At 44.0% G+C, this 13034-nt stretch overlaps 1 protein-coding gene across 3 annotated transcripts in view; it reads right to left on the bottom strand.

The window, feature by feature from the left end:
- The window catches only part of BTC (betacellulin), a 49747-nt gene extending 37315 nt beyond the window's left edge, over positions 1-12432 (bottom strand). For 2 of the 3 annotated variants that reach the window (XM_081498053.1, XM_081498309.1), the window contains exon 1: positions 12013-12432. In XM_081498053.1, the coding sequence (XP_081354179.1) occupies positions 12013-12076 (64 nt within the window). In that variant the 5' untranslated portion in view covers positions 12077-12432. The remainder of the gene's footprint in view (positions 1-12012) is intronic. The other variant, XM_081498132.1, reaches the window with a different exon arrangement.
- Positions 12433-13034: the final 602 nt, after the last annotated feature.

Below are 13034 nucleotides of genomic sequence, written 5' to 3'. Positions count from 1 at the left end.
AACCAAGGAAAGAGAAAAATTTGTTATCAAGGAGGATTATCCGAGTGCAAAGTGAGGAGGAATAACGAAGTTGGCCTCTCGATCCAGTGATAACACAGCCTCTGACCCATGAGGAAACAATCATCAAACTTTGATAATGGTAAAGAAAAGAACATAGGGTTTTAGAGTAGATGCTCACCCAACCTAAAAAAGTCCCAGAATTTAGGTCCTTAAAATAAGTTATGGTAAGTTAATCCAACTTAATATTAGCCCATCGAAAAAGCAAGAGAGTTCCAAAAAAACATTTATTTCTGCTTTATTGACTATGCCAAAGCCTTTGACTGTGGAGATCACAATAAACTGTGGAAAATTCTGAAAGAGATGGGAATACCAGACCACCTGACCTGCCTCTTGAGAAAACTGTATGCAGGTCAGGAAGCAACACTTAGAACTGGACATGGAACAACAGACCGGTTCCAAATAGGAAAAGGAGTATGTCAAGGCTGTATATTGTCATCTTGCTTATTTAACTTATATGCAGAGTACATCATGAGAAACGCTAGGCTGGAGGGAGCACAAGCTAGAATCAAGATTGCCGGGAGAAATATCAATAACCTCAGATATGCAGATGACACCATCCTTAAGGCAGAAAGTGAAGAAGAACTAAAGAGCCTCTTGATGAAAGTGAAAGAGGAGAGTGAAAAAGCTGGCTTAAAGCTCAACATTCAGAAAACTAAGATCATGGCATCTGGTCCCATCACTTCATGGCAAATAGATGGGGAAACAGTGGAAACAGTGAGAGACTTTATTTTTTTGGGCTCCAAAATCACTGCAGATGGTGCTTGCAGCCATGAAATTAAAAGACGCTTACTCCTTGGAAGGAAAGTTATGACCAACCTAGACAGCATATTAAAAAGCAGAGACACTACTTTGCCAACAAAGGTCCCTCTAGTCAAGGCTATGGTTTTTCCATGGTCATGTATGGATGTGAGAGTTGGACTATAAAGAAAGCTGAGCGCCGAAGAATTGATGCTTTTGAACTGTGGTGTTGGAGAAGACTCTTGAGAGTCTCTTGGACTGCCAGGAGATCCAGCCAGTCCATCCTAAAGGAGATCAGTCTTGGGTGTTCATTGGAAGGACTGATGTTTGAGCTGAAACTCCAATACTTTGGCCACCTGATGCAAAGTGCTGACTCATTGGAAAAGACCCTGATGCTGGGTAAGATTGAGGGCAGGAGGAGAAGGGGACGACAGAGGATGAGATGGCTGGATGGCATCACCGACTCAATGGACATGAGTTTGGGTGGGCTCCGGAAGTTGGTGTTGGACAGGGAGGCCTGGAGTGCTGAAGCTCATGGGGTTGCAAAGAGTCGGACGTGACTGAGCGACTGAACTGAACTGAACATTAGCCCATTATTATTTTTATTAATCAAACAATTTGCAGAGACCAGAAATATCAGTCAATCAATATCAGACACTATATTTATAAGTGCCAAGGCTTCCCTGGTGGCTCAGATGGTAAAGAATCTGCCTACAATGCTGGAGTCCTGGCTTTGATCCCTGGGTCAAGAAGACCCCTTGGAGAAGGGAATGGATAACTACTCCAGTAGTCTTGCCTGGAGAATTTCATGGACTGAAGAGACTGGTAGACTACAGTCCACATTATCACGAAGAGCTGGACACAACTGAGTGACTAATGGTAAATAACTATAAAGAAAATAAGTTGTAATAGAATTCCAAAAAGGGGAAAGGTGTTGAGCTGAAGAAATCAGTGGGAAAAGTTTCAAAAAAGAAATTGGAAACCAAACTGAACCAAAGGTAATGACATAGAAAGGAGCTGAGTATGCTCTGGGGGACAATTCATAAAGATGTCCAACTGGAGTGAAGAATTATACACAGAACTATTAAGAAACAAGGACCTTCTTGATATGTGTGGTGTGACTGTGAGATAATTCAATTGATTTTCTTGTGTGACCTATGAAAATAAGACTCATTAAGAAATAGTCACACCACATATTTCTAATTGAAACTTTGCAACCTCTGTTCACCACATCCTGAATAAAGCATCTGACTAATCTAGAAAACCACTCAAGAAGTATTTAATAGTGGTGGATGCTGTTGGGTAGAAATTGGTAAGAAAGAACAGAGTGCATTTTGTTTGTTATGCTTCTGTCAAGGCCAATGAAAAGTGTATTCATTTCATCTGGCATTTAAGTCACATTTTTGTCCTTCTTGCCCTCTCTTACAGGGTAATTTTCATTTATCTAAAAGTGAGTAGAGAATCTTCTCATGGAAGTTTCCTATCACAGGATGGCAATTTTAGAAATGTGTCTCCTGAAATAATGACATTTGAAATTTTAGTTAACAGAATTTATCAATTATTATTATTATTTTTTTCAATGTATGGCAAAAACCACCACAACACTGCAAAGTAACTAGCCCCCAACTAAAATAAATAAATTTACAAAAAAAAAAAAAAAAAAAAAAAGAATGGGTAGCCTGACATCTTACTGTGCTTGGAAAGCATGTGCTTTCATGTTGCTTATCATGAGAGCAACAGTGATACTACAGCACACGTATTTATGTTATTCCTATGGAATGCTAATGACTATGATGAAAGTTTTTTTCAAACTAACCTATAAATTTAGAGAAGCTACTCAAGTAGGAGAATTTTAAAAGTATTATAGTAAACACTGATAAAGTAAAAAAGTTTGGCTAAATTTGCAGATAATATCTCATGTCAGTGAAAGTTCTTTGTCTGTTTGTGACTGTCTTGCATGTTTGTTTACATGTTTGATAATTTAACTATCTGATCTAGCAGATGAAATCTTTTAGGCCTCGTAAGAGTTAAACATATTAAAGAACCCCAAGAAATGGCTATTCTGTTGTCGAAAACCACCGAGGAAGTAACCTTTTTTTTTTTTTTGGACCTATTTTGAGTGCTTATAGAAAGCATAGAAAATGGTTATGAAAATGGTAATTTCTCCATTCCCTGTCTCCCCCCTCCTCTTTGGCCAGGTAGTCTATAGCCCCACATTCAGCAGGACATATGCTTTTTCTCAATCCTGAGGCTTTCTGAGGGGCATTTCCCCAAATTCCAAGCAGCCCTGCATTCCCAGGCACCTGTGGAGCTCCAGTTCCTTTTACATTGAGAAGTTACTGCCCTTCAGTCGTTTGGCTTCTTGGCTCTGCTTTGAGTGTAGGGGTGTGTTTTTCCTGTTTCCTCAATGTTATAAGACAATTATTATGGAACAACTTAACATTTATGCAGGGCTCTTGGCTCTTTAAAACCTGAAGAAGTTATTTTGTCAAAAGAAAACTTTTCTAAAACAACCAGGTTATTTTCCATTTGTCTGACATTTAGAAGTGAATTTTGACATTGTATCACTATTCATTCTTCAAATATGACACCTTATTCTTTTTATATAAGAATTATTTGCATAACCCCCAATAAATGAGACAACCTCATTTTGATGAGATTAAAAGTATCAAAATTATCTTGTAAATATTTTATTTTTCTCTGCTAGTGAAGAATGACTTGTTATCTGATTCACCTTAAGATGCTGGGTTTGGGGGTCAATGTCAAGCAAGTGCTGGAAAGCTTTACATTGCACAAAACTAGGATCAAAATTGGCAGTTGAAGAAGAACCCATTGAGACTTCTTATTTTTAGAAAGTAGATAAGCATTTTGCAGCACCATTTCTTACATTTGTTCCTTCCTATCAAAACCAGCCAAAATAGAACTCTTTTTGAGAATTCCTATCTATTGCCTATTTCATAACTAGTGGGAGGAGGAATTTGAGAAATAAAGGCAAGGGAAAGTTTTCCCACCAGTTGGTAGGTGCTGATTGTATTTTAGAAATACCCAGAATCAAAATATCTACAATTTTTAAAATTAATAGCTTCATCTATGCTTTCCAATTATCCATTATAACAGCCCGTGTTAATCTAGAACTAACTATGTTGCAGGCACAGCTTAAGTGCTTTATGCAGTAACTCACTCAGTCCACATAACAGTCTCAGTTCTGTTGCTGTCAGCTTTTACAGATGAAGAAACTGATGCCAAGAGGGTTTAAGAGATTTGTCCAAGATGAAGGAGTTGTTAACCCACAGTGCCAGGGGAGTCATGCCTAGATAGTCCAGCTCAGAATCTATACTTTTGCCCACAGCATCACATTGACTCAGGATATGCTCTTTTTACTCCTTCTCAGTAACAGGCCTATGGGTGCAATCAGGGGGAATCTAAAGCTAGATCACCCCTCTCCATCTGCACCAAGGAGTGTTCCCCAAATGTCACAGTGCTGCAAGCATTCCAGGAAAGTGGAGGAGTCACCCCACAGGTTCAGATTTGTTTAAGGACAGGATCAGACTAGGATGGTCAAAGTGATTCTAGGCACAGACCAAAGGAAAACACCTGGCCTGACCAATGCCAACTGTTCACTACCAGCTGGAATGGTCTGGGCCTGGGATGTGAGTGGGCAGGTTTCCTGGCTGGGAGGAAGAGCCAAGAGTCCAAGAATCTGAGGCGTAGCCCAAGCCAAGGATGCCACATATGTGAGGGTAGGCAGCAGGGAAAGAAAGATGGTAGGAAAATAAACTTAAATGCTTTTTAAATAAGAAGAACTGAGTTCCTCTTAAATACAGTGATACATACTGCACTCTGCTGTCTTTTTCATTCAGCCACAAATATTTATCTACTGTGATCCAGGCATTGTCACGTCATCCTCATTGTTCAGGCTCATAAAGCCAGAACAAGTTACTTAATGCCTCTATGCCTCATATCCTTCAACATAAATGGGAATCATCATTATGTCTAGCTGGTGTGTTCAGGGGTTAGTGTCACATGGATGAAACCAGATATTACACACTTAGAATAGCGCCCAACATGTATACTACATAATTGCTCTGCTATTATTTTTGGTGTAAAGATCAGTGAGGTAATGGTATTAATATGAAAACACTTTATCAATTGTGAAGGTCTCCAGAGTGTAAAGAGTTATTATGTTGAGATTTCATACCCAAGGTTAAGCAGATATCTGAGTACATAGCAATGTCTTATGTCAGTCACTCTAGGAGACTGGACTAGTCAAATGCCAAAAATCCAATAGGAAGGTGGTCATGAACAAGTCAAGTCTTGCTAGGTCACTTCAGTCATCTCTGACTCCTTGTGACCCTATGGACTGTAGCCCACCAGTCTCCTCTGTCCATGGGATTCTCCAGGCAAGAATACAGGAGTAGGTTGCCATTCCCTTCTCCAAGGAATCTTCCTGAGCCAAGGATTGAACCAGTGTCTCTTACATCTCCTGCATTGACAGGCAGGTTCTTTACCACTAGCACCACCTGGGAACCCTCAAGTCAAGTCTGGGTCTCCTCAAATGGTCTCATTCAGCTCTGATGATAATTCCCTGTCCTTTCTACTATGCTGTCTGCATTAGAGGAAGAAATAAGCCTTCCTTTCCTACTCTGGACAGGCCTGAGCCATTGGCTCACAATGCTAACATCTAACCATCAAGGAATCCAAACAGTGGATAGCTATGAAATACTTCGACATAACATTAGATAAGTCAGAGAATCCCTCAATACTAACAAGTCAGACTGCATTCAGACTCCACAGCAAATCCATCTCAACTTCTATGGGAACCATCAAAGGTTTTCATATATTTAATACTAAACAGAAACCCATAAATAACCAAGTTGTTACTCCCAGCTAATGAAACACACATGTGTTAGGAAAAGTTCTAACCATATAAGAGAGCAAGTCACCTCACACCTCACAAAATCCAACGGGCATTTTCCTTAATGAACCAATGGAGAATGCCCTGAGTCCAGTGCATTTCCCTCCCTGCTTTAAACACCTGCTCTAAAAGCCTATATTTTGACTGATAAGATCTGCCCTTGAACCAAACATGTGAGAGACAAGTAGCAGTTCTGAACCTAAAACAGAAGTAAACTTACTATTTGCCAAATAAAGTCCCTTTGTAAAGGTATCTCTAGCACCACCAGAGGCGAGTCCCAAGTAAGAAAAGATGAAGAAACGTGTCCTTCTACATCATCTTTGAGTTGTGAGCATGTTTTGGCAACAAGAATCAGCTGTTTTCTTTACTGAACCTACTCTTCCCTTCATGCCTGGGCACTGTCACCAACAGCCACTTGCACTCATTCATTCATTCATTCAATTAACTGTATGTTTTCAGCTCCTACTATGCGCCATGCACTTTTTATACATCTCAAAGGTAAGGCTAAATTAATGAATAAATCCATGATTTTGCAGAGCGGTTGTTTAGTCACAAAGTCATGTCCAATTCCTTTGGGACCCAACGGCCTACAGCTCACCAGGTTCCTCTGTCCATGGGCTTTCCCAGGCAAGAAAATGTGAGTGAGTTGCCATTTCCTTCTCCAGGGGATATTTTTGACTGAGGAATTGAACCTGCATCTCTTGCATTATAGGCAGATTCTTTACCGCTGACCCACTGGGGAAGCTCTTTGCAAAGAGAAATGCTATATTAGTAACTCATCCTGTTATACAACCAACTGAGGCACTTTAAAACAAGAAGCCTGGACACAAACACTGTCATACTTTCTGCCACTGTTTTGGAATCAATGATTCTGGTCTAGAGGTCAGGTAAATACTAGACTGTGTGCGCTCAGATGCTTCAGTCATGTCCAACTCTTTGCAACCCTAACGACTATAGCACACCCAGCTCTTCTGTCCATGGGATTCTCCAGGCAAGAATATTGGAATGCATTGCCATGCCCTCCTCGAGGGGATCTTCCGCACCCAAGGATTGAACCAGCATTTCCTGTGGCTCTTGTATTGCAGGTGGATTCTTTACCACTGAGCCACTGGGGAAGCCCAAATACTATACTACGTACCCTTTAAAACCAAACATAAAGAATGAATAAAAGTACTTCTTGGCTATTTGACTTGGTGTTACTGATAATCAATGTAGGTTATTGCCTCACTGATACTAATTAAGATGAAATACTCCATCTCTCTCCAACCATCTAAAAAAAATCTCCTTTTTTAAAAAAATACAGCAAGTACAGATTCATGTGAGCTACCAAGATTCCTTTTTTAAGATACAAATATGCTTGAGCAAGTTAGCAATCATTAGCAGCACAAAGTATAGCCATTTTAATCAGATTGCTTTCGTCTTAAATTTTATTTTGGGAGACTCTTGACCAACTAGAATATGGATTCTTTGTGGATCCAAGGGTTTGTCCACAATTTCGGAACTCTATCAGGATTATGGCTTAGGCCTAAACTGCCTGCAGCTCAGATTCTGGCTAATCTATTTGGACCGCCCTGGGAAGACACTAATTCTAACAGCATGCTATGCCCCAGCGCTCAGACAAGTCTGACTCTCTGGGATCCCATGGACTGTAGCCCAGCCAGGCTCCTTTGTCCATGGAATTTTCCAGGCAAGAATACTGGAGTGGGTTGCCATTTCTTATTCCAGGGGATGTTCCCAGCCCAGGAGTTGAACCTGTGTCTCTTGAGTCTCCTGCACTAGCAGGCAGATTCCTTATCACTGTGCCAAAGCTGATAATCATGTTTTAGATGGGTGACTCGGGCTTCAGTTTGGTACCTGTTTCAATGACTCACCCCTAACCTAGGCTCCTACTAGTATTCATGCCTGTGTCCTGACACGAGCTGACTACTATTAGTATGTGTGTTAATCCCTTAGTTATGTCCAACTCTTTGCGACCCCATGGACTGTAGCCTGCCAGGCTCCTCTGTCCATGGGGATTTTCCAGGCAAGAATATTGGAGTGGGTTGCCATTTCCTTTTCCAGGGGATCTTCCTGACCCAGGGATTGAATCCCTGTCTCATGCATTGCAGACAGATTCTTTACCATCTGAGCTATGGTGGGGGAGGGGTGAGAAAAAACAAGAGGAGGCTTTCCCACTGGACTCTCCACAGATTTCAAAAGCACACGGAACTGGGGTGAGCAGTCTCAGCAAAGATGGAGCAACGCCAGGGGTGTGGACAGACACAGGTACTCTCTTTCCTGGGCACCTTTGACTTTAGCACAGATATTTGCAGGTCAAGCTTTGGCGGAGCCACTTTCAGTGGGCACAATAAAGCCTGTCTGCAATACTGGGGTCTTTCTTGCAGAATTATTTGGGAGTTTCCACACAACAACTGAGAATGGAACAATAGCAAAATCTGATTTGTAACACTTGTTAATATGCAAGTGTGGCCTATGAAACCTGGAATTTTTGAAAAGGAAAAAAAACTCCCAAGGCTTTTCTAAGCCAAAAAGCATAACTGAAGAGGCAAATCCTAAAATCCTCACTGTGTTGGCCTCCAGCTACTTCCTTTCTATAATGATAATTTTACTTGCTGCCACCTACCTGCTTTACAACTTGAAAGTCAGATATTATATCATGAATACATTCATATCTTCAAGAAGAAAAAAAACAACTTATATATATTAATGGTGTAGATGTTTATAAGGAGCAGAACATATTTTTGACCTTAAAACTCATTCATTGTTTTTTATAAAGCATTTTTTCCCTTTTTCACTGGTTAGGATTTTAGCTTTAGTTTGTTACAGCAATGAATGAGAAGGAGAAATTTATAAGGAATCCAACTTCTTCAAAATTGAAAAAACACTTTAAACAAAGTTCTTGCCCTTTTACCATATTTATCAAAGAAAGGAGCATGTATGATTCTTTTTGTAAAGATAAAGTTTATAGGAAACAAAGATCTATTACAAGTAAATGGAAATTAAATGTTATCGTAGAAAGATTTTCTCTTAAATTCCCAGGAGAAATGTTGGTTAAAGATCAGGAGAGTGTTGGGACATCCCTGGTGGTCCAGTGGCTAAGATTTCACACTCCCAGTGCAGGAGGCCCAGGTTTGATCCCTAGTCAGGGAACTAGACCCACGTGCCTCAACTAAGAAGAGTCCACATGCCACTAAAGATCCTACGTGTCTAACAAAGATCAAAGATCCTAAGTGCTGTTGCTAAGACCCAGTGCAGCCAAATAAGTAAATATTTTTTAAAAAGATCAGCGAAGTGTCAAGTTGATAAGGACCTTAGTCTCATCTAAAGCAACCCCTTTACTTTACAGAATGAGAAAAACAATGCCCAGAAAATTGTAATTTACAGACATCTCAGAGTCATGGAATGGCAGAGCTGGAACCAGGTCTCATGTCTATTCATTGCCAGCTCTCAAGGCACTTTTGCTGTGAGACACACACACACACACACACACACACCCTAGAACATCACACAAGCCATTGCTCACATTCTTTTCAAGAAGTAAATAAAATAACATGTGACTTAAATTAGGAATGAGACTTAAAAATTAAGTATGTGTGAGAGAAACAGGACCACTTAATGGAAACACTGAGGTCAACAAATTACATCCTTTGGCATTTAGCAAGGAGTGGAGCCTCTTAGGGAATCTAGAGACTGAATTCAATTCACTAAGCCAAACATTCAACAAGGCAGTTGCACACTTAGTTTACCCTCAGTTACAACAGCACTGGATTAGAGCTCTGTTTGGTTTTGGTTTTTCATTTCTGCCTTTTGACAAGTTTTGAGGAAAAAAAAAAAAGCACCATGTGATAGTTAACAGGGAATAATGCCCATCAACCTGGAACAGTCATTTCTACTATAGCCATTTCTGCAGGCACTCCACCCTAATCTTGTCCCGAATCAGCTCTTGCCTGGATTATATCTATGAGACAATCATGTACTCTGGCCCCCTCTCCTCTCACACTGCACCCCACTGCCAGGCTTGTCTGCTTAAATCATTGTTTGCATTATATCACTCTGTATTCAAGACCTATGATGGTGTATGTTTAACTTTTTATTGACTCGTCGAAATATTTTAATCTGGCTTCTTTTGGCTCTTCATAATCTGTCTGCCTCTCACCAATTCTACTTTCTGGCAGGCAGACTGCCTGTCTCTCCAGGAAATTAATCTCATTCCCATCACCAACCCTTTCTTTGGTAAATACTTTTCCCCCTTCTCCTGCCTCTCTCTCCACTATTTCAAATCATGTGTGTGTGTGTGTGTATGTGTCTGTGTGCACACACCCTCAGTCGTGTCCAACTCTTTGCAACCCCATGGACTGTAGCCCACCAGGCTCCTCTGTCCGTGGGATTTTCCAGGAAGAATACGGGGGGAGGTTGCCATTTCCTTCTCGAGGGGATCCTGTTGACCCAAGGATCAAACCAGTGTCTCTTGTGTCCCCTGCATTGGCAGGTGGATCCTTCTCCAGCTGAGCCATCAGGAAGCCCTCCCTCTCTCTTAACTGTTTCAAACCCAGCCAAGCTCCAATTCAACCCACTCAAGTCCTCCATGCAGCCTCCCCACTGGTCCATTCCTCCCTATTGAGTTCTTTCTCTGGTTTCATGACATTTTCTCCTATTGTTTCATATCTGTTAGTCCTGCATTCCTAAATTTAACACATATCTTTTAGGTCAAAAATCACGTTTTAAGACTCTCTTGAGCCCTCTTCCCACCCCCATTCTTATATGCTCTAGCATCTTGCTCACTGTAGCAGATTCTCAATTAACACTTTGACAGTAGGACAAAGCAGATAAAACAGGAAGAGAATGCTAGTTTCACCCAAGTGATGCTGGTAAAAGCATAGTACTGTCTCTAGCCCTACCTCCTAGGCTCACTGCCCTTCTTCAGGCTCCACATTACTCCATCTCTAAACTGTTTCTGACTTCTCCCTCTGCAGGCTCTGTAAATCAGTTCTTTCTCTCTAACCATGGTCTAAGTCTGATCTACTTCCAACCAAGGCCATGACACCTTTTAGGCACCAATCTTATTCCAAGGACACAGCCAAATGGAAGTTTTCATTTAGAACCCACCTCTTTTCCTCCATAAGCCCAGCCCTTTCCAGGCCAGAAGATAGTGTTGTCATCACATAGATACTTTAGCTGTCACATCGGTGCCCCAAGTCCAGATGTCCCTCCCCCTCGTCCCAGCCAGGACTATAGAATATTGCCAGTTGCCCATCCCTCTGCCCACACCCCCTACCTCCAATGATCAAGATGCAGAGGGGACACCTTGAAGTAGTAGGATCTTCCCACCTGAGTATCTTCCTGCTACTTTCCCATACTGGAGGGCGAGGGGAGCCTTGCTTCCAGCTGTATAAAGTTGCCAGCATCCGAAGCTGCAGCTCTCTCCCTGCCAGCCCTGACTCCCAAGGAGGTGAGGAGAGCCTCCAGGGAGTCCCAGGCACCCTGCCACTCCTTCCACTGACCACTCTTCCCTCCTAGCAGGTGACCACACCCAGTAGTCCCTAACCTACCCACTGAGGTTTCACCTTCGAGGTGAAGAAAAGTCTTCTCTCTGCAATTTCTCCTTAAAATAGGAAATCATATATTCCAAGTGGAGCACCTATGTGTTTCATCAGTAGTAGTAGCCCTCAGTGAATTACCTCATCTCCCTTTCCTTTGCTTCCCTATCAGCAACAGAAGACCCAGAAGATCTCAAAAGTTGAGTCTTTTTTATTTTTCCCTTCTCCTGTTCCCGCTAACTTGGCCAGGAAGAAGGGAGTGTAATAATTCTTCTCTGGGCCCTCTTCAGCTCCCTCTGCCTCCCAGGTCCTCCCCCTCCTACCTCTAGTACCCGCCCAGGGAGCACACACAGGCAAATAGCTCTCCACCAGGCTCCACACTCCCCAAGGCCTGCATCGCCTGTCAAGGAGATCCTTTTCCTCCTCCTCCCCGGGATGTCTTCTCGGTCTAGTCTCCCAGGCTCCCACTTTAGTGGATTTCCCTGCCACCACCCCTCGCTCGCGGGCACCTGCGCCCCTGCCCTCCGCTCGGCGCCCGCCAGCGGGACGCCCCCTGGGCCCAGGGCCGCCGCAGCAGGTGCAGCCCCAGGTGCCCAATTGCCGGATCCTGGAGCTACCCAAAATCGTGCAAGTTCTTCGACCCGCCCCTGCCAGCCCCAGGGCGCCCTCGGAGTCCAAACGCCAGCGCGGAAGATTTGCCCTCCTTGCGACTCCACCCGAGACTCTCCTCCCGGGTCTCCAGTGCCCAGTGCGGCCACTTACCCAGGGCGAGGGCCGGGAGCAGGGGCAGGGGGCTGGCGCCGCCGCCCGGGGCGGCCCGGGCCATCAACCGCGCTGCGGGGCCGGGCAGCCCCTAGACGAGCCTCCCGCCTCCTCCTGCGCCCCCTTACCGAGCCGCGGGCGCCCCGACCGGGTGCCTGGAAACGAATGCCCGGAGCCAGCAGGAAGCGAAACTAGTCCCCAGGCTGGCACCCGGGCTACCGGGCGGGCAAACACCCAGGACAGGCGGCCGGGAGGTTCGGCGAGTGTCGCCGGGAGGAGGGAGCCTCCTATTTATCCTCGCTCCGGTGGCACACACCCCACCGACCGGGCGCAGGACTTCGCTGCGGTGACCTCCACGCCGTTCCCACCCAAGTTACCCCACACCCACACCCACACTCCGGGACACTTTCGGGCTGCCCCGGGGCCGGCTCACCCACTCCCCCTACTGGGTCACACCTGGCGGTTCATCTCCCTCCCCCGGGGAAGTCGAGGAGGTTGGGAGGGAACCGAGAGAGGGCACCTGGAGAGGTCCGAGATGTGGGGCCTGCGGGCGGCCTTGGGGGAGGCCGGCTCCTAATTCTTGGAGCCCACGGGGCGAGAATGAGAGCCCCCGGACCGCTCTGGAATTCCAGCTTCTCTTATTTCAGCCGACTGTTGGCGTCTTGGACGGACCAGAGCCAACACCCGCTGTGGTTAACCTCAGGCATTTGCCAATTTACAAGCTTCTGTTTTCCGTATATAATTAGTTGAATATCTGGGAGTTTGGCCTCACCAGGAGCTACTTTAAGAATGTCACATATTTTTTTATATCTCCGTTTACTCATCTATTCATTGTATTTTCATTTATTTATTTAATTCCTGAACTCTCCTGGATCCCTGGGTCTGGAGGATCCCCTGGAGAAGGAAATGGCAACCCACTCAGGTATTCTTGCCTGGGAAATCCCATGGACAGAGGAACCTGGCAGGCTCCATGAACTGTATAGTTCATGGGAGTTGCAAAAGAGTCCAACACAACTTAGTGG

Source organism: Giraffa tippelskirchi, chromosome 1, assembly GCF_054371585.1.
Source record: "Giraffa tippelskirchi isolate mGirTip1 chromosome 1, T2T-mGirTip1v1.2.pri, whole genome shotgun sequence".
NCBI lineage: Eukaryota > Metazoa > Chordata > Mammalia > Artiodactyla > Giraffidae > Giraffa > Giraffa tippelskirchi.
Note: the sequence above shows the minus strand (reverse complement) of the source record. Positions and strands in the feature narration are given on the sequence as shown.